The 23,434-nt window shown below is 37.0% G+C and overlaps 1 protein-coding gene across 12 annotated transcripts in view; it reads right to left on the bottom strand.

The window, feature by feature from the left end:
• The window catches only part of ABI2 (abl interactor 2), a 124,226-nt gene that overhangs the window by 54,373 nt on the left and 46,419 nt on the right, over nt 1-23,434 (bottom strand). For all 12 annotated transcript variants that reach the window (XM_047773284.1, XM_047773292.1, XM_047773287.1 and 9 more), the window contains exon 2: nt 9,575-9,742. In XM_047773284.1, the coding sequence (XP_047629240.1) occupies nt 9,575-9,742 (168 nt within the window). The remainder of the gene's footprint in view (nt 1-9,574; nt 9,743-23,434) is intronic.

Here is a 23,434-nt window from a genome sequence, read left to right as displayed (position 1 = left end):
GTGGCTCAGAGGTCAGTGAGCTCGACTAGCATCCATGAGGACACGGGTTTGATCTCTGGTCTCACTCATTGGGTTAAGGATCTGGCATTGCTGTGAGCTGTGGTGTAGGTCACAGATGTAGCTGTGATACTGCTTTGCTATGGCTGTGATGTAGGCAGGAAGCTATAGTTCTGATTCAACCCCTAGCCAGGGAACTTCCATATACTGAGGGTTCAGCCCTAAAAAGACAAAAAGACCAAAAAAAAAAAGAGGTCTGCATATTATTGACAAAGTTGGAATTTACTTATTAGCTTTAACTTCAGAGAAATGGAAATTAATCACATTTTATTTTTGAATAATTTTAATGAGTAATTTTGAATTATTAAAAATATAAGCTAGGAAGATTTTATACTTATCAAGTATGCTTCAAAATAACAATGACAACAAAACTCCAAAATAAGATACTTACTTTTTATATAATTGGTCTTTATCATACTAATTAAATTTATTAGAAAATGTAATCCTTTTGCAACATTGGTTTCATTCTGTTTAAGTTTTTAAAAATACAATTATCTTATTCAGAGATGAAAACATTAGAATGTAAACCTGATCAACCATAACAGAATTCTATTAAGGCAAACTAGAACTTCAATTTCAAATCTTCCTGCTAGAGGAGTTCTTGTTTGTGGCACGATGGGATGGGTGGTGTCTGCAGCATGTCTGCAGCACTGGGACACAGGTTTGATCCCCTACCCAGCACAGTGGGTTAAGGATCCGGCATTTTTGCAGCTGCAGGGTAAGTTGCAACTGTGGCCTTGGATCTGATCCCTGGCAGGCGAACTCCCTATGCTGCAGGGCAGCCAAAGAAAATTTTTTTCCCTTCTAGAAATATTAATAAATCTCTGGAGAATCAAAAAGGGGGATAACTTTTCACTTATTATTTGCACTAATTTATAACATGCACATATTTTAAACTGCTTGAAAAAATTGAGACTTTTTTTTTTTGGTTGCACTCACAGCATGCAAAACTTCCTAGGCCAGGAATCAAACCCAGCTACAGAAACAACTCAGGTCACTGCAGTGACAACACCAGATCCTTAACCCATTGCACCACAAGAGAACTCCAGATTTTTTTAAAAGTCTTAAAACAATTTGATCATACCTGGAGGCTGGGGGTACTTACATATATTACTCATGTATTTTAGGTACACGTAAACACACAGCCCAAAACTGTATAAACCATTACAGTAATGATAAAAGGAAGACCAGGAGTTCCCATCATGGCTCAGTGGTTAACGAATCCGACTGGGAACCATGATATTGCGGGTTCAATCCCTGGACTCACCCAGTGGGTTAATGATCCAGCGTTGCCATGAGCTATGGTATAGGTTGCAGATGAGGCTTGAATCCCACGTTGCTGTGGCTGTGGAGTAGGCTGGTGGCTACAGCTCCAATTAGACCCCTAGCCTGGGAACCTCCATATGCCACGGGTGCAGCCCTAGAAAAGGCCAAAAAAAAAAAGGAAGACCAATATAGCAAAAAAATGATCAAGGAACGTTCATAAATAAGCCTACATAAGAAACAGTTGCTATAACAGGGCATAAAGTTAGGCTCTTAGCTTCCTGGACAAGGAAAAGTAGAAGTAATGAGTTAAAAGGAAATATACACCCCTCCATTAGTAAAGTGACCATTTTCCCAGCACTAAACTGTTAAAGGAACTGGTTGAAGGAATTAAGGGGGAAAAAAAAGCTCTTTGCTGCTTCTTATATTAATTCTCATTAAAACTGAGGCATATTTTAAAAAATAATTCTTAATAGCATATGTCCTTAGACAATCAAAATAATTTACTTTGGTCAAATGCTTCTGGTTGTCTACTCTAAAAAAATGCCTACATCTTAGGAACACTAGAGCAGGGTTTCTCCACAGCAAAACTACCAACATTTTGGGCCAGATAATTCTTTGTTTTGGGAGGGCTGTCCTGAGCATTGCAGGATATACAGAAGCATCCCAGTAGGTATCCGTAGCACTCCCCAACCCAAGTTGTAACAACCAAAAATGTCTGACACCTGCCAATAGTCCCCTTGGGGGTAAAACTGTCCTAAGAACCAAAGTAGAAGAAGGACAAATTTATTTGTCCCTTACATTATTTATTCTCAAATATCAATTGTTTTCAAACTTTTTACAAGATTCCTAATGCCTCCAGAGACTGCCTAAGTACAGATATTTGATGTCATTAACGTTTAAAAATTTATCTATAATAAAAAAGTAATACATGGTTAACTAAGAAAACCAAAGGGGGACTGGCATCATGGCATTGAGATGTTGTCTCTGTGAGGATGCAGGTTCAATCCCTGGCTTCACTCAGTGGGTTAAGGATCTGCCATTGCTGTGAGCTACGGCATGGGCTGCAGATGCAGCTCTGATCCAGTGTTGCTGTGGCACAGGCCTCAGCTGCAGCTCTGATTCGACCCCGAGCCTGAGAACTTTCATGTGCCACAGATGTGGCTGTAAAAAAAAAAAAAAAAAAAGAAAGAAAGAAAGAAAGAAAACCAAAGGGTAAAATTTGTCTTCTTGCCATCCTACTATCACATTGAATTGAACTGTAGGAGTTCTGTGTGCAAAATCAAATATATCTTCAGAATAAAGCTATGATTTTATTTGAGGTCTAAACAACTTAATGGAGAACAATAAATCTACTCCATAAATAAGGAAGAGAAAATTTGGTTGAATAGATTCTGAAGTTTTCACCAATCGCCTTATTCAAATTTTTCAAAGACTTCTCTTGTAGAAAACACAATCTTATTCAAATTAGAGTAATATAATGAACACCCTCCTTATACCTAACATCCAGCTTCAACATACATCAACTCACAGCCAATCATCAGTTTTAAAAGAACTTTTATACAGCTCTTAAAACATGTTTTTAAATACAGTTGCTATGTTTTTGCTAAGGGAAACACAGCTTTCATTAATCACCGTCTCTGCCTTCACAAATATTCTTTGACATTACAATGCTAAAATGTATTAAGTTCAATTTTCTAGGTACAAGTTCAACACTGACATTTAGTTAAAATTTTAACAGTAAGAAAAGCGTTTTAAATTTATCCTGGATTTTTAAAGTTACTATTTATATGCCAATTAACTTTTATTTAGAAGAGGCCTCAATAATAGCACTCACCTACAGCAAGTAAAAAATATGTTTAGCTAAAAATAACCAAAACTAATGCAAGAATACTGCTATTAATACTATGACTGTTTGCTACTTATTAACCAAAAAACACATCAACTAATACTACTGCAACAATGCAAGAGTTAAACATCTTTAACATCTTTTCTCCCACAGTTCCTTACTAATTTGTTTCTCTATCCTTCTCACAGCTATTGCCAAGCTGGTCTCACTTAAGCCACACAGTGCCAGACCAAGGCTCCTCTAGAATACCTCTCATTGCCTTGACTCCCAGCTGCTTTGCAAGCCTGAGCTGCCCTCCCACACTTCCACCATGGACCCAAGCACATGCTCAGGCCACAGTAGATGACAGGAAGGAACTGTATAAAGTATTCTGTTTTAGAAGTATTCATGCATTGTTGTTTCCCATTACCACAGATAATCAAGAGTAGACTACCTCAGTTAGTTGCCCATTAGTGTGGGAAAATATTTGCAATCAAACAGTTACAGTGGATTAACTCAACTAAGTTCGGTGTTTTTAAATAAGACTCCATTTTTTTTTAATTAGTAAGTTAATGTTTCAAATAAGCACTTAATTATTGAAATTATAAATATGCTTTAAACTATTCATCCTTCATAAAACAAATCAGATGTTAACAAAATGAGTGAATAATTTTCAGGTATTCATTTTTTATAAAATGATATAAGCTATACATATAAATTAGGAAGTATATACATTCTACTTTCTATGCATAATTATCCATTGATAACCATTAGTGAGATTTCCTTAATTTAAAATTTGGACTTTTTCCATCGACAGATGATTGGATTCGGAAGATGTGGTATATATACACAATGGAATACTACTCAGCCATAAAAATGAATGACATAATGCCATTTGCAGCAACATGGATGGAACTAGAGAATCTCATACTGAGTGAAATGAGCCAGAAAGACAAAGACAAATACCATATGATATCACTTATAACTGGAATCTAATATCCAGCACAAATGAACATCTCCACAGAAAAAAAAATCATGGACTTGGAGAAGAGACTTGTGGCTGCCTGATGGGAGGGGGAGGGAGTGGGAGGGATCGGGAGCTTGGGCTTATCAGACACAACTTAGAATAGATTTATAAGGAGATCCTGCTGAATAGCATTGAGAACTTTGTCTAGATACTCATGTTGCAACAGAAGAAAGGCTGGGGGAAAAATGTAATTGTAATGTATACAGGTAAGGATAACCTGACCCCCTTGCTGTACAGTGGGAAAATAAAAAATAAAATAAAATAAAATAAAATAGCACAAAAAAAATAAAAAAAATAAAATTTGGACTTTTTAAACAAGTCTAAATATATAGGGTTTTGGGGTTTTTCTTGCTTTTTAGGGCTGCACCCATGGCATATGGAGGTTCACAGGCTAGGGGTCCAATCGAAGCTACAGCTTCTGGCCTACACCACAGCCACAGCAACACAGGATCTGAGCCACATCTGCAACCTACACGACGGCTCACAGCAACGCCAGATCCTTAATCCACTGAGCAAGGCCAGGGATCGAACCTGCAAACTCAGTTTCTAGTTGGATTCATTTCTTCTATGCCATGATGGGAACTCCTAAATACATAGTTTTTTACACAAGAAATTACCTTACATGGTGAGGGTTCCTAGGGTTTGAACATTCCACTACCTTTTAGTGGTACTTGACCCTTAGGAAGAATTACTTCCATTCCTATGTTAATTTACAGTCATCCTTTCTACAGCTATCTGCTAACTATTTCAACACCCACATAGTCCTATAAGTTCTAGTCAGCTCTTCAGAACTTAAGTTCTTTATGTGGCCGTTTTACCTCTCTTGATCTTCTAAGCCATGATGAACTGAATACAGACAGCACTGACTGTTTTTAGTAGTTCAGAGAAGAATTTTACTTTACAAGTTGCTAAGAATTTTAGTTTGAATAATGTTCTATAACCTTTTTTAAAACTTACCAAAAATGGACACAAAATCATAAACATAGTAAATAGCAGTCATCTTTATACATAATGCTATACTGACTTAAAAGTAACTATATGTACTTGCTTATACAAGTATTCAGTAAAATTAAATTTTTGTGCTGACAATTACATATTCTTTAAAAATATTTAACGTTAATTTAACTTCTACTCTCAGTTTGAAGATTAAAACTTTCATTTAACTTTTTAAATAATATGCTTCCTAAGAAATGATAGGACAATAGAAACAAAGCTAGAGGTGAAATTTCTTTAACATCCTTAGAATTCCTAAGAGGAGTTCCCTTGTGGCTCAGCAGGTTAACAACCCAGTGTTGTCACTGCTGTAGCTCTGGATATAGCTGTGGTGTGGGTTGAATCCTTGACCAAGGAATTTTTGTATACCTCAGGCACAGCAAAACAAAACAAAATAAAAAAAAACACCTCAAGTAATCCACATCAAGAACCTATCCTAACACTGCCTTATAGATATGGTGAGTGTGGTATAAACTAGTACACTATCTAATACCATACTGTCTTTTTAGTACCAAAAAACTGATACTAAATATTCATAATCAATTCTATCTTGTTTTTCAAAACATTTGACATTGAGAAAATGGGTTATTACTTTGTTTTGTTGAACTATTTCTTCCTGATTCTATTTGGTAGAGTCAATGGCATTTCCATCCTCAAAATCAAAATGAAAGTAATTTGGATATAGTTCAGTTACATCAGAGTGATAGAGGATAGACCTCAGTGGGGCACAAACTGAGGTAAATAGCAAAGCTAGCAGAACAGAAGGAAGAAAAAAAGCAAAATAAAAATCAAGTCCATGTGTGAGAATCTCACAAATGAGGATAAAACGTTCAAAATGGAAAACAGCTCATTAATCATCTCCTATCATTTCACAGGTGAGAAAACTGAAGTTTGAATAAGCAAAATATCACACAAATCAGAAGGGCAGAAAGTAAAATCTAGATTCTCTGCCAGCCCCTTCCCAAACCTCAGCATTCACCTCTACTAAAAGGGAGAAAAGAGCTAGAACTGTAGGAGGCTGAAAAGTAAAAAGGTTCTTACCTTGGAGACAGGAAAAAAGATACTGATTAGGAAAGAAATTGAATGCTCAGATATCTAGTATCTCCCAGTCCTGAACCACTGTACCAGAAAACCCTTACAACAACCCCTGACATCCATCATTCCAGTGTACATGGGATCTCATCTTTGACCTGACTGAACCTCCATTTCTTTGCTTCTTCAACCCCATCTTCCTTCCAAATTCTTCCAACCTAGCATTTTTGCCCAAAATGGGGGAAAAAATTGGTCTCAAGATATCTTAAGGGAGCTCCTGTTGTGGCACAGCAGATATGAATCCAACTAGGAACCATGAAGTTGCAGGTTCAATCCCTGGCCTCGCTCAGGATCTGGCGTTGCCATGAGCTATGGTGTCAGTCGCAGACGCAGCCTGGATCTGATGTTGCTGTGGCTGTGGTGAAAGCTGGCCACTGTAGCTCTGCCTGGACCCCTACCCTGGGAACCTCCAAATACCGTGGGTGCAGCCCTAAAAAAGCAAAAAAAAATATATATCTTAAGAACTTTCTGACTTGCTCTAAAAGAATGTTTCTAATAAAGCATAATAATAATAAAATTTTAAGTACCAAACATTTGAAAACCAGTATTTTAGAGCAAGAGATTACAAATTATAGCCCACATAACAAAACTGGTCCACGGCCTGCTTTTATAAATGCCCATAGCTAAGAATGCCTTTTACATTTTTAAAGAGTTGATTAAAAAAACATCCAGAACAAAGAATAATATGAGACAAATCATATATGGACCACAAAGCCTGAAATATTGACTATCTAGCCCTTACAAAAAAGTTTGCCAATCCTTTATTTACTAAGTATCTGCTTTATAAACAGAAAACATTTTCTCTTATACTATACAATAATAATATGTCATTCTAAAGAGTATCAAATCAATTTGATATTCAATCGACTTTTAAAACAAAGGACTTTACTTATACATTAAATGCAACTGAAAAAAATTTCAATCCTTAAGGCAAATGCTAAAAATTATGTAAATTCTTTAAAAATTCAGGGAGTTCCCATTGTGATTCAGCAGAAATTAATCTGACTAGTATCCATGAGGACACAAGTTCGATCCCTGGCCTCACTCAGTGGGTTAAGGATCCGGTGTTGCCATGAGCTGTGGTGTAGGTCACAGACACAGCTTGGATCTGGCATTGCTGTGGCTGTGGTGTAGGCCAGCAGCTACAGCTCCGATTTGACCCCTAGCCTGGGAACCTCCATATACCCCAAGTGCAGCCCTAAAAAGACAAAAAATTAAAAAATTTAAAAAATTAATTTATACTGATTTCTTAAATATAGCCTTCATCAGCCCATTTCTTCTACTCAATTCCTCATCTAATATACATTTCATATAAACATAACAGCTGCTGTAGAGTTTCAGATCCCTTGCCTTTCAAAGTACTGCCCTCTAGACACTCAACTTCAAATGAAGAAAGTTCAACATATTCTGGACAACTTGAAGTAATCTTAATCACTTTCCTCCTACATTTCTCTATCAAAGGACTAGAGTTCTAATCAGAACAGAGATGATCTCTTTCACTGTCAATTTCTTACTGTTGCCATCTACCCACACAAATCTCTTCTACTTCCTCTTACAAACTAATAAAAAGTTGTCCCTCCTTTTTTAGGAACTCTAATATATCATCTCCTCTTCTGCATTTATCCTTTTCCTCTTAATTTCTTCTCTTGATTATTTGCCAAAACCTCAAACATGGAGAAATTTTAAAACTCAAGTATAAACCTCAAAATTCTCTATCAGATTAGCAATTTGTCAACATCCCTTCTACAGAAAACCAAGTTCATCTATTTCATCACTGAAAATGCTACTGACTATTTCCTTGAGGACATCCTTTCAGAATAAAAACCTACCTCTCATTCATGAAAACTCACCAATACTTTTAGTTGAAGACACACAGCAGTACAACAAGCAATAAAGTACATGTCGTATAAAAAAGTTTATATGTGAGGTGAAGAAACCCTTATAGTGGCAAATTCAGATTTAAGATTAAATAGTACTAAATAATAAGATATCCCTCTGAATGGTCTGATGAATTTAACAGAAACATACGTAGTCCTTACATAAGTGATTCAATTATGCCGACTCTATTTAATTACACAAATTAAACTTCATATTTTGAAAAATAGATCAGTAAATTTCAGAAGAGTCCTGAACTTTTAAGATACACGAAGAAAGATAATATGCACATTTTAATACTCTCTTTACTCCAGAAGAGTTCTAAAAAGAGTATTGAATACCACTAAAGTACTCAAAGAAATAGTGCTAAAATAGAAAAGCTCCAAAGATCATGTCAAGGAAAAGAAGGCAGATCAAAATCTTTTTTAATGGCTTTAAAAAATGTATTTGGCAATTATAAACTGATTTTTCATTGCAGCAATATTTTCAGTGGCCCCCAAAGAGAGGACTGGTTATGAAAACTATGACAACATATGCAACATTATGTAACCATTCAAAATGTTTATGAAGAGCTTAAAACATCAGAGAAAGATGTTTATTGTAACAGTAAAAGAGCAGAACCCACAAATTCCATATATAATATAATCCCAGCTAAATTTTAAAAATTATTTACAAGAAAAAAGCATTAAAAGGAAACATACCAAAAAATTAACAGGAAAAGTTTGAGCAGTGAGGGAAAGGGTTTGTTTTTCTATTTTTTCTTCTTTTTTTCAGTATATTCATGATCATGACATTTATGACGAAAAAAGTGTAACAATTTTTTTCCAAGTTCTATACAAAGATAACTTTATAAGGTCATTTAGATTAATCTTTCCATTATTGAAATAACAGAAAAAAGTGCTTATTTATTTATTTATTTTTTGTCTTATCCAGGGCCACACCCTCAGCATATGGAGGTACCCAGGCTAGGGGTCTAATTGGAGCTGTAGCCGCCAGCCTATGCCACAGCCACAGCAACTCGGGACCCCAGATATGTCATGGTTCCTAGTCAGATTTGTTAACCACTGAGCCATGACAGGAACTCCAAGAAAAAAGCATGTGAACAAGTCATCTGGCTATCAGATTTATATTTGTAAAAAGATGAAGAAGTATAAAATTTAGTAAAAATTGGAAGAAACCAGGCAAATTTTCACCTCAAGGCTGATTATTTTAACTTGACAAGTGAGTTTTAATAAAACCATTAAAGTTTAGTTCCGTATCAAAATCACAGAGATTAATCACTAGTCCAAAAGGCAGAACTGAAAACAACCTACTATTGAGATAGTATTTTCCAAATCATATGTGTGTTAACTCACATAATAAAGGCTGTCAGCATTATAGACTGCCTGTGTTTATTACATGTTCCTCAAAGGCAAAACAGGAAAATAGTGTGGTCTCACTTGTGAAATATGATTGATTGAAGACTCCATCCTTCGAAGTTGGGATGCCTGGATATCCAGCATCTGCAGCACATTGTTGGCCAATGTATTGATAAGATAGGCAACACTTGCTAAGGACTGGGTGGTGTAGGCTTTGGTTTCTTCTAGTGCTCGCTGCTTATCTGCTGACTAGGAAAACAAACAAACAATCATTACTTCAAAGACAACCCATTCTATCAATCTAATCTTCAAAAATATTCATCAAAACCATTATGTGGCTGAATCTACATACATTAGTTCCTCCTTTCCCTTCACTCTAACATATGAAATGTGGCCATAAAGTAATTTCTGATTAAAGTAATAATAATGACAAGATAATGATAATGATAAACAAAAATAATCAAGTAAAATAAAATGGTAATAATTCTGATAAATGATAAATTAAAATAAAAATAATTAAAGGACCCTTTCTTCCAAAGCATCTTAAGTATTACAACCCTATGGAACATAAATTACCACATAACCCAAATGAAAAAAAGAGTACACACTAAAAAGTGGTTAACTGGAGCTCCTGTCATGGCACAGAGGAAACAAATCAGACTAGGAACCATGAGGTTGCGGGTTCCATCCCTGGCCTCAATCAGTGCGTTAAGGATCAGTTAACATGGTTAACTGATTATTATTATTATTAATTATTATTTCCAAGATCACTAATCAAAGCAATGGCAAAGTTACATATTCTATGCTGCTAACTGCTGAACACCATTTTCCTGCCTTAGTTCTACAGAAAAAAACAGTTCAGTAAAAAATATTCAAGCCTCTGAACCAGAAACCTTTTATCTTAATGTCAGTTCTAATTATTTCAACATGTCATATTCTAAGCAATGGTGAACATCAAATAAGATAATGAACATAAAACCACTTTCTAAAACTGTAAATCATTATATCTAACACCTGTCATTTACCTCTTGGAGCAGTCATTAACTGTTCGAAGTCCACTGTGTCTTACTCTCCCCTCTCCCACAAAGAACAGGACTCAGAATCAGCAAAGCTAAATATAATTTCTTCCAAGACAAGTAAAATTCTTTTCAAGAAGGAGTTAAAATAATCAAATAATGTTGCTTTAATTTGAAGAGTTAAGAATCACTGTATTAACTTTTCATTTTTTAAATTCTAATCTTCAGTAATCTTAGTCTTATTAACATTTAAATTTAGTAAGAATTGAAACCAAACTTGGTTGAAGATGAATAACTCTAAAAAAAAAACACTTTATAGACCTTCCAGGTTACGGCTGTGCATGTAAGCAGCTTGGAAGTCACCTCTCCATCATAACAAGTGAAAAGCTGAACAGACATATAAATAAATAAATAAATAATTTAAAAAAAAACTTTCCTTGACTTCACAGTAGAAACCAGTAAGTCGATAACACTTTTTAGATATTATTCTAGAGTATTTATTACAAAGAATAACCATAATTTAAAAAACTTATTTGTTAGTATCTTTCAAAGGATCAAATCAGGGGGATGGATGTTTGGATAGATATTATTTTCAATCCATCATTTTCATAGACAATACTTGAGATTTCCTGAAAAGCAAATATTATTGATGTAACTCAACTCTCAAATCACTTCATGCTGTGACTTTATTCTTAGTGCGTATGCAAAATCACATGGCTAATCATTGTTGCATCAAAGACAGGAGAAGCCTTTCTACACTGGGTGGGTTCCATGAATATCTACTTCTCTATGGTAAATTAAAGACACTGTGATGTAAAATGTATGAAGAAAATCTAAATGGAGATGCCATTTGTGGTTGACATATCATTTATGTAAGTTACCATTAAGTAGGTGTTTAGTGCATTATTCTTCTGCATTAAAATAAGACAGAGGAACATTCTGAGTTTTATAAAAAAAAAATTGTTAGACCAATTGCTCTTTAAGGAAAAAACGCTGGTAGTCCATTAAAATCCTGATGTATCTTCATAACAGCAATAGTTAAAAGTTATGAATATTAGTTAATATGGCTGAAATAAAGAAACCTTCATAGATATCAGAGAAAAGTACAGCTAATTCTTCTTTAAAAGGGTATAAATATATTGTTCGTCCACATTTACTAAATAAACCTCAATCTTGAAAATCATAAAAAGCACATATCTCTGATCATTATATCAGAAAAATAAGAATGCTTCTTGATTGCTTATAATCTGTAGTTTGACCAGAGAGCAAAGGGTGCATTTTGAAATGTTTTATTTAGAGTATGTGTGACCATCACATATTTTAATAAAACAGAATTTTTTTTGTTCTCTTTTTCAGCAGCCCCATGGCATATGGAGTTCCTGGGCCAGGGATCAGATCTGAGCCATAGTTGCAATCTAAGCTTCAGCTGCGGCAATGCCAGATCTGTAACACACCGTTCCAGGCCAGGAATCAAACCTGTGTCCCAGCACTCCCAAGACACCACTGATCCATTGTGCAACAGTGGGAACTCCAAGAATGGTTTTTAATGTGTTTTAAAACTACTGGAATTGGAGTTTCCATCATGGTGCAGAGGAAATGTGTTTTAAAACTCCTGGAATTGGAGTTTCCACCATGGTGCAGAGGAAACGAATCCAACCAGGAACCATGAGGTTGCAGGTTTGAGCCCTGGCCTTGCTCAGTGGGTTAAGGATCTGGTGTTGCCATGAGCTGCGGTGTAGGTTGCAGATGCAGCTCAGATCTGGCATTGCTGTGGCTGCGGCATAGGCCGGCAGCTGTAGCTCCAATTCCACCGCTAGCCTGGGAACCTCCATTGGCTGCAGGTGTGGCCCTAAAAAGCAAAAAAAAAAAAAAAAAAAAAAAAAAAAGAGTGAACCTAAAGTAAACTATGGACATTGGGCGATAATGATGCATCAATGTAGGCTCATCAATTGAAACAAAGGTACCACTTTGGTGGGGGATGTTGAAATTTCTTCTTCTCAATTTTTCTATGAACCTAAAACTGTCCTTTAAAAAATTAAAATTAAAAAAAATATATATTTTAGGACTCCATAATAGCTACTTTCAAGACAGCCATATCTATTTTAAATTTTACAACCACTGAGACAAACAAAATAATGTTAAGCTGGAGTTCCCACTGTGGTGCAGTGGGTTAAGAATCTGATTGCAGTGGCTCAGGTTGCTGCAGAAGTATGGGTTCGATCCCCAGCCTGGCACAGTGGATTAAAAGATCTGGTGTTACTGAAGCTGCAGTGGAAGCTTAGGTTCAATCCCTGGCCCAGGAACTTCCACATGATGCAGGTGCAGCCATAAAAAAGAAAAATTATACTGCCATTAAAACTACATATTTATATAAAATCAGAATTATATTTACAAATTATACCATAAATTGAATATTATTTTTAAGACCTTAACCCGAACATCCTATAGTTGAAGGTAACAAAGTCTCAATTCTTCTAGCTTACATCTGTCAAAATTTTTCACACTAGGATAGCCTAAGCAGATCACTGAAAGAAAAGCCATGGATTTTTAATGTATCAGATGGTATGTATTTAAGAATAATTATGGGAGTTCCCATCGTGGTGCAGTGGTTAACGAATCCGACTAGGAACCATGAGGTTGCGGGTTCGGTCCCTGCCCTTGCTCAGTGGGTTAATGATCCGGCGTTGCCGTGAGCTGTGGTGTAGGGTGCAGACGCGGCTCGGATCCCGCGTTGCTGTGGCTCTGGTGTAGGCTGGTGGCTACAGCTCCGATCTGACCCCTAGGCTGGGAACCTCCATATGCCGCGGGAACGGCCCAAGAAATAGCCAAAAAAAAAAAAAAAAAAAAAAAGACAAAAAAAAGAATAATTATGAGTGATGCTAGATCACTGGTTTTCAAACAAAAGTTCATGGATATTCTCAAGGAACCAGCAGTACTCTTTAATAATTTATTTTCTTTATTTTTTTATTTCCACAGTAATCTACTTACAAAATTGTGTTAACTGAAAAAGACACACAACAAAAAGCTGAGTTATGTTTTATTCAGGGAACTTACTGAGAACTATAGCCTGGGAGACAGCTTCTCAGATAGCTCTGAAAGAATTATTCTAAAGCGGTAATGGAGGAGCCAAAATAAATAGGAGTTTTTGCTTTAAAAAAAGGAGTTAAACATTAAAAGATTACTGCTAATCACAAAAAAAAAAGACATCTAAAGTTAATGATTTGAGTGCTTTTCTACATATGGGAAGATGCAAGAGTCTGGGCTCACTGAAATTATTCCTTTGTTATACATCTTATCTAGGGCAGTATCCTCTTTTTCTCCATCATGAATTACCCTTAGCACTATTGTGGGACAGCTGTGGCACAGGTTGCAACTGAGGCTTAGATTCAAGCCCTGGCCCAGAAACTTCCATATGCCATGCAAGCAGCCTAATTAATTAATTAAAAAATAAAGTACAGTGATAAGAACAATATGAGGAAAATGGCAAATCTAAACAGCATCAATGATGTCAAATGCCTAGACAGATACTTAACCAAAGGAGAAAAAAGCTGAACTAACAGACTATATACAGATGATTTAGGAAAATAAAAGTAATTACTATAGATTATCTGCTTGTACACATTTTTTAAATTGGGTAAGCCATTCCATGACAAATATTAAGTAAATATGTAAAAACTGAACCATATCCCCTATTAATCTTCAAAAACAAATGTCAGAAAATTTCTACATTATTATTATTTTGTACTAATAACCAAAACAAGTCCACATTGGGTACATGAGTGATTTTTTCTCATATGACAAACCACCTATATACAAACAACCTCTCTATATAAACAACCACACATATAAATTTTTTCGATTTGTAAAAAGTTTATTCTCTCTTGGCTTCTAAGTCATGAGATTGTTAAATTGGAATTAAAACTTACTCAAAAATCTAAATTTCCTTAGCTATTAATTTTAACCCCAGACTATTATCAAAGGGCATCTTTGGGAGAGAAGCCATCCTTATTATCTTCTCTACCAGATCCTCTGCCACGCAACTAGAGTGTGAAGAGAACACATTTCAAATGTATAAAAGCTATCTCTAAAATCCTTCAGTATAGCAATTTTGGAACTACTTCAGCATATGACCAACGAACACCAGAGTTTGACACTATGAAACACTATTCTCTGGCTTCATCAGGCATAGTTTATGCTAAAAAAATTTCCCATTCCACAAACTATTGCATTTGGAATGGATAAGCAATAAGATCCTGCTGTATAGCACTGGGAACTATATCTACTCACTTGCGATGGAGCATGACGGAGGATAATGTGAGAAAAAAATGTGTGTGTGTGTGTGTGTGTGTGTGTGTGTGTGTGTGTGTGTGTATAAGACTAGGTCATTTTGCTGTACAGTAGAAAATTGACAGAACACTGTAAATCAAAGATAATAGAAAAAATAAGAAGCATTATTAAAAAAAACTCCCATTCCAGATCCATCCAAGGAGAGGATGTCACTATCGTCAACATATATGCCCCAAATATAGGAGCACCCAGATACATAGAACAAATATTAACAGACTTAAATGGAGATATTGATGAGAATACAATCATAGTAGGAGACCTTAATACCCCCCTCACATCAATGGACAGATCCTCTAGACCGAAAACCAATAAAGCAACAGAGATCCTAAAGGAAACAATAGAAAAGTTAGACTTCATTGATATCTTCAGGACACTACATCCAAAAAAAGCAGAATACACATTCTTCTCAAATGCTCATGGAACATTCTCAAGAATCGACCACATATTGGGACACAAAGCTAATCTCAATAAATTAAGGAGCACAGAAATTATCTCAAGTATCTTCTCTGACCACAACGCCATGAAATTAGAAACCAACCATGGGAAAAGGAAAGAGAAAAAACCTACTACATGGAGACTAAACAACATGCTACTAAAAAACCAATGGGTCAATGAGGAAATCAAGAAGGAAATTAAAAACTACCTTGACACAAATGATAATGAAGACACAACCGCTCAAAATCTATGGGATGCTGCGAAAGCAGTGCTCAGAAGGAAATTTATAGCAATACAGGCCTTTCTCAAAAAAGAAGAAAGATCCCAAATTGACAACTTAACCCTCCACCTAAATGAATTAGAAAAAGAAGAACAAAAAAGGCCTAAAGTCAGCAGAAGGAAGGAAATTATAAAGATCAAAGAAGAAATCAATAAAATAGAGACTCAAAAAACAATAGAGAAAATTAATAAAACCAAGAGCTGGTTCTTTGAAAAGGTCAACAAAATTGACAAACCCCTGGCCAGACTCACTAAAAAGAGGAGAGAAAGAATCCAAATAACCAAAATTATGAATGAAAAAGGAGAAATCACAACGGATACAGCAGAAATACAAAAAACCATAAGAGAATACTATGAACAACTCTACGGCAACAAGTTTGACAATCTGGAAGAAATGGACAATTTTCTAGAATCTTACAGCCTGCCAAAACTGAATCAAGTAGAAACAGACCAACTGAACAGACCGATCACTAGAAATGAAATTGAAGAGGTCATAAAATCACTCCCTACAAATAAAAGTCCAGGACCAGATGGCTTCACAGGTGAATTCTATCAAACATATAAAGAGGAATTGGTGCCCATCCTCCTTAAACTCTTTCAAAAGGTTGAAGAAGAAGGAATACTCCCAAAGACATTCTATGATGCCACCATCACCCTCATTCCAAAACCAGACAGAGATACCACCAAAAAAGAAAACTATCGCCCAATATCATTGATGAATATAGATGCAAAAATTCTCAACAAAATCTTAGCCAACCGAATCCAACAACATACCAAAAAAATTATACACCATGACCAGGTTGGGTTCATCCCAGGTTCACAAGGATGGTTCAACATACGCAAGTCAATCAGCATCATACACCACATTAACAAAAAAAAGTCAAAATCATATGATCATCTCAATAGATGCAGAAAAAGCATTTGACAAAGTCCAACATCCATTCATGATCAAGACCCTCGCCAAAGTGGGTATAGAGGGAACATTCCTGAATATAATCAAAGCCATTTATGAGAAACCCACAGCAAGTATAATCCTCAATGGGGAAAAAATGAAAGCCTTCTCACTCAAATCTGGAACAAGACAGGGATGCCCACTCTCACTACTGCTCTTCAACATAGTTTTGGAAGTCCTAGCCACAGCAATTAGACAAACAAAAGAAATAAAAGGCATCCATATGGGAAGAGAAGAGATAAAACTGTCACTGTATGCAGATGACATGATACTATACATAGAAAACCCTAAGGACTCAACCCCAAAACTACTTGAACTGATTCATCAATTCAGCAAAGTAGCAGGATATAAGATTAACATTCAGAAGTCAGTTGCATTTCTGTATACCAGCAATGAAACATTAGAAAAGGAATGCAAAAATATACCTTTTAAAAGTCAGTTGCATTTCTGTATACCAGCAATGAAACATTAGAAAAGGAATACAAAAATATACCTTTTAAAATTGCACCTCACAAAATCAAATACCTCGGAATACACCTGACCAAGGAGGTAAAGGACCTATATGCCGAGAACTATAAAACTTTAATCAAAGAAATCAAAGAAGATGTAAAGAAATGGAAAGATATTCCATGTTCCTGGATTGGGAAAATCAATATTGGAAAAATGGCCATACTACCCAAAGCAATCTACAGATTCAATGCAATCCCTATCAAATTACCCAGGACATTTTTCACAGAACTAGAACAAACAATCCAAACATTTACATGGAACAACAAAAGACCCAGAATCGCCAAAGCAATCCTGAGAAACAAAAACCAAGCAGGAGGCATCACTCTCCCAGACTTCAAGAAATACTACAAAGCCACAGTCATCAAAACAGTGTGGTACTGGTATCAAAACAGACAGACAGACCAATGGAACAGAATAGAGAACCCAGAAATAAACCCAGACACCTATGGTCAATTTATCTTTGACAAGGGAGGTAAGAACATAAAATGGGAAAAAGAAAGTCTATTCAGTAAGCATTGCTGGGAAACCTGGACAGCTGCATGCAAAGCAATGAAACTAGAACACACCCTCACACCATACACAAAAATAAACTCCAAATGGCTGAAAGACTTAAATATACGACAGGACACCATCAAACTCCTAGAAGAAAACATAGGCAAAACACTCTCTGACATCAACATCATGAATATTTTCTCAGGTCAGTCTCCCAAAGCAACAGAAATTAGAGCAAAAATAAACCCATGGGACCTCATCAAACTGAAAAGCTTTTGCACAGCAAAGGAAACCAAAAAGAAAACAAAAAGACAACTTACAGAATGGGAGAAAACAATTTCAAATGATGCAACTGACAAGGGCTTAATCTCTAGAATATATAAACAACTTATACAATCCAACAGCAATAAAACCAACCAATCAATGGAAAAATGGGCGAAAGACCTGAATAGACTCTTCTCCAAGGAAGATATACAGATGGCCAGCAAACACATGAAAAAATGCTCAATATCGCTGATTATAAGAGAAATGCAAATCAAAACTACCATGAGATATCACCTCACACCAGTCAGAATGGCCATCATTAATAAATCCACAAATAACAAGTGCTGGAGGGGCTGTGGAGAAAAGGGAACCCTCCTGCACTGTTGGTGGGAATGGAAACTGGTACAGCCACTATGGAGAACAGTTTGGAGTTACCTTAGAAATCTATACATAGAACTTCCATATGACCCCGCAATCCCACTCTTGGGCATCTATCCGGACAAAACTCTACTTAAAAGAGACACGTGCACCTGCATGTTCATTGCAGCACTGTTCACAATAGCCAGGACATGGAAACAACCCAAATGTCCATTGACAGATGATTGGATTCGGAAGATGTGGTATATATACACAATGGAATACTACTCAGCCATAAAAATGAATGCCATAATGCCATTTGCAGCAACATGGATGGAACTAGAGAATCTCATCCTGAGTGAAATGAGCCAGAAAGACAAAGACAAATACCATATGATATCACTTATAACTGGAATCTAATATCCAGCACAAATGAACATCTCCACAGAAAAAAAAATCATGGACTTGGAGAAGAGACTTGTGGCTGCCTGATGGGAGGGGGAGGGAGTGGGAGGGATTGGGAGCTTGGGCTTATCAGACACAACTTAGAATAGATTTACAAGGAGATCCTGCTGAATAACATTGAGAACTTTGTCTAGATACTCATGTTGCAACAGAAGAAAGGCTGGGGGAAAAATGTAATTGTAATGTATACATGTAAGGATAACCTGACCCCCTTGCTGTACAGTGGGAAAATAAAAACACAAAAAAAAAAACAAAAAAAAACTCCCATTCCAAAGGCTATTTTAGTCTGAATGCAAGTTCCATTACACTTACAACTCTAAATTTACCTCAGAAAAACAATCAAACAAGAAGAAGACACAGACAAGGATATTCACTGACACAGTCAATGATTAAAAAGAAAAAAACATGAGACTGATTAAACAACATATCCATATATGGCCTTTATTTAGTAATGAAAGTAGTATTGCTATGCATTACTAATATGGAACAGTTATCGACAAAATAATTAACTGAAAAAGAGCTGGGGAGTTCCCATTGTGGTTCACTAGGTTAAGAATCCAACGTGTTCTCTGTGAGAATGTAGGTTTCATACCTGGCCTTGCTCAGTGGGTTAAGGATCCAGCATTGCCGTGAAATGTGGTGTAGGTCACAAACGCAGCTTGGATCTGGCATTGCTATGGCTGTGGTATAGGCTGGCAGCTGTAGCTCTGATTCCATGCCTAGCCTAGGAACTTCCAAATGCCACGGGTGTGGCCCTAAAAAGAAAAAACTTAGAGAAAGGAAGCCCTAAAATGTTAACGTGAGTTTTCTCTGAATGTTGGGAATATAATTTGCATGGTTTAGTAATTTTTTTTTTTTTTTTTGCTTTCTAGGTGTAGCCCTTGGCATGTGGAAGTTCCCAGGCTAGGATGGAATGGGAGATGCAGCTGCTGGTCTAGTCACAAACACAGCAAGGAGGGATCTGAGCCCACAGCTGTGACCTACACCACAGCTCAAGGCAACACCAGATCCTTAACTCACTGAGCAAGGCCAAGGACTGAACCTGCAACCTCATGGTTATTAGTGGGATTCATTTCCACTGCACCACAACAGGAACTGCTCTTTTGGTGATTTTTAATGTGACCTATTTTTTTTTTTCACCTTGGGCATAAACACTTGCATGATCAAAAAGAGTAAAGCTATATTACTTCTAAAAACCCTAACACATGTATTAACACAGAAGAACAGACACTAAGGGTTCTTAGTAAACAACATAAAAGGAATATTTGTAGGGAGATGGGATTAAGATGGCAGAATAGAAAGAATGGAGTTCAACTTCTCTCCTAAAAACAACAAACTTCACAACTAAAGGCTGAGCAGTCTTCAACCAAATGGACCAGAAACCTTAAAAAAGATATCCTACTCCAGAAGACAAAGAGGAGGCCACATCGAGAGGTAGGGGGGCAATTACACGATATAAACAACCCATACCTCCCAGGTAGAAAGCCCCACAGACTACAAACTAATTGGTTTACACAGACTCACCTACAGGAGTGACAATTCTGAGCCCCACATCAAACTCCCACATGTTGGGATCTGGCACTGGCAGAAAGAGCACCTGGAGCATCTAGCATTGTAGGCCAGTGGGGCTTGTGCACAGGAGCTCCACAGGACTGGAGACCCCATTCTTAAAAGGTGCACACAGAATTTCACATGCACTGGGCCCAAGGGCAAAGCAAATTATCCATAGGAAACTGGATCAAACCTGACTGCAGTACTTGGAAGACCTCCTGGGAAAAAAGAGGTGAATGGGGCTCGTTGTGAGAAAGGACATTGGAAACACAGCTCTCAGGAATATTCAGCAGAGTGCCTTTCTCTGGAGATGGCCATTTTGGGAAAATCTGGTCCCACCCGTCAGTCAGCTGCTGAGAAGCTCCAGGGAAACAACAATCCAGGTGGGATTGTTGCCCCGCCCCTCAGTAAACAGGCTGCCTAAACAACCCCCAGGCACACAGCCCCACCTCTGATGCCATCCAGAGACAAAAACCACACCCACCAGAGGGATCAGAATCAGCTCAAGCTACCAGTGGGCAGGCATCAGCCCCTCCCATCAGGAAGCCTACAGAGAGCCTCCACACCAACCTCAGCCACAAGGGCAGCAGCCACCAGAAGTAAGAGAGGCTACAAACCTATTATCTATAAAAAGGTCACCACACCAAAAACCTATAAAAATGAAGACAGAGAACTATAACTCAGAGGAGGGAGAAAGGAAAAAACCCAGAAAAACAGCCAAGTGATGAGGGGATTCTCAGCCTCATCACTTGGCTGAGAATCCAAAAGACTTTAGACTGTTGATGCTGAAGATGATGCAAAACATTGGAAATACACTGGAGGCAAAGATGGATAACTTACAGGAAACACTGACCAAAGAGATACAAGATATAAAACTTAAACAAGAAGAGATGCAAAATACAATCACCGAAATAAAAAATTCACTAGAAGCAGCCAACAGCAGAATACAGGAGGCAGAAGAACAAATAAGCAAGGTGGAGGACAGATTAGTGGAAATTACGGATGCAGAATAGAAAAGAGAGAAAAGATTGAAAACAAATGAAGAGAGTCTCAGAGAACTCGGGGACAACGTGAAACACACCAACATCTGTATTATAGGGGTGCCAGAAGGAGAAGAGAGGGAGAAGGGGACAGAAAAAATATTCCAAGAGATAACAACTGAAAACTTCCCTAACATGGGAAAGGAACCACTCACCCAAATCCAGGAAGCACAATGAGTACCATATAAAATAAACCCAAGGAGGAATACACCGAGACACATACTAATCAAACTGACCAAAATTAAAGACAAAGAGAAAATCTTGAAAGCAGCTGGGGAAAAGAAACAAGTAACATACAAGGGAACCCCAATAAGGTTATCGGCAGATTTTTCAGCAGAAACTCTGCAGGCCAGAAGGGAGGGCATGATATACTTACTGTGATGAAGGGGAAAAAAGCTCCAACCAAGATTACTTTACCCAGCAAGGCTCTCATTCAGACTTGAAGGAGAAATCAAAACCTTCACAGATAAGCAAAAGCTAAGAGAATTCAGCAACATTAAACCAGCCTTACAACAAATCCTAAAGGAACTTCTCTAGGCAAAAAGACAAGACAGGAACAGGAAACAAAAATTTCAAAAATGACAAGGCTCACGAGTAAAGCTTTACATACGGTAAAGATATGAGATCATCCGTGCACAAGTATGCCAGCAAAATCAGAAATCGTGAGAGGAGGAGGGTACAAATGCAGGACACTGGAGATGCACTTGCAATTAAGAGACCAACAACTTATAACAATCTCTTATATACATAGACTCATATCAAAACTTCAGAATAACTGCAAACCAAAAATCTACAATTGATACACACACAAATAAGAAAAATCCACTCAAATACAACACTAAAGAGAGTCATCAAACAAGAAGAGGAGAGAACAAGAGAAGAAGGGAAGAAAAAAGAGCAACAAAAACACGTCCAAAGCAGTTAATAAAATGGCAATAAGAACATACATATCAATAATTACCTTAAATGTGAATGGACTAAACGCCCCAACCAGAAGACATAGACTGGATGAATGGATACCAAAACAAGACCCATATATATGCTGTCTTCAAGAGACCCACTTCACTTCTAGGGACACATACAAACTGAAAGGGAGAGGATGGAAGAAAATATTTCATGCAGACGGGACTCAAAAGAAAGCTGGAGTAGCAATACTCCTATCAGACAAAATAGACTTTAAAATGAAGAATATTTTAAGGGACAAGGAAGGTCACTACCTAATGATCAGAGGATCAATCCAAGAAGAAGACAGAACAACTTGAAATATCTACACACCCAACACAGGTTCACCACAATATGTAAGGCAACCGCTACCAACCTTAACAGGACAAATCGACAATAACACAATCATAGTGGGGGACTTTAACACCTCACTTACAGCAATGGACAGATCATCCAGACCGAAAATCAGCAAGGAAACACAGGCCCTGAATGAAGCATTAGGCCAGAAGGACTTAACAGATATTTATAGGACATCGCATCCAAAAGCAGCACCATACACATTCTTCTCAAATGCACATGGACATTCTCTAAGATGGATCACATTGTGGGCTACAAATCAAACCTTGGTAACTTTAAGAGATCTGAAATCATATCAAGCATCTTTTCTGACCACAGTGCTATACGACTGGAGATCAACAACAAGAGAAAACCTGCCAAAAACACAAGCATGTGGAGACTGAACAACATGCCACTAAACAACCAATGGAACAGTGAAGAAATCAAAGAGGAAATTTAAAAATACCTAGACACAAATGACAACAAAGGTACGACACTCCAAAACCTATGGGATGCAGCAAAAGCCGTTCTAAGGGGAAAGACTGTAGCAGTACAAGCCCACCTCAGGAAACAAGGAAAAGTTCAAAGAAACAAGCTAACTTTACATCTAAAGCAGCTCCAGAGAGAAGAACAGACAGGACCTAAAGTTCGTAGAAGGAAAGAAATCATGAAGATCAGAGCAGAAATCAATGAAATAGAAATGAAGAAAACCATAGAAAAGATCAATGCAACGAAAAGATGGTTCTTTGAAAAGATCAACCAAATTGACAAACCCTTAGCCAGACTTATCGAGAAAAAAAGAGAGAGGACTCAAATCAATAAAATTAGAAATGAAAAAGGAGAAGTAACAACGGACATCACAGAAATACAAAGGATCATAAGAGACTACTATATGCAACTATACGCCAATAAAATGGACAACCTAGAAGAAATGGACAAATTCTTAGAAAAGTAC

Source organism: Phacochoerus africanus, chromosome 3, assembly GCF_016906955.1.
Source record: "Phacochoerus africanus isolate WHEZ1 chromosome 3, ROS_Pafr_v1, whole genome shotgun sequence".
NCBI classification, from domain to species: domain Eukaryota; kingdom Metazoa; phylum Chordata; class Mammalia; order Artiodactyla; family Suidae; genus Phacochoerus; species Phacochoerus africanus.
The sequence above is the reverse complement of the archived record's forward strand: the minus strand, read 5'-3'. Positions and strand labels throughout refer to the sequence as shown.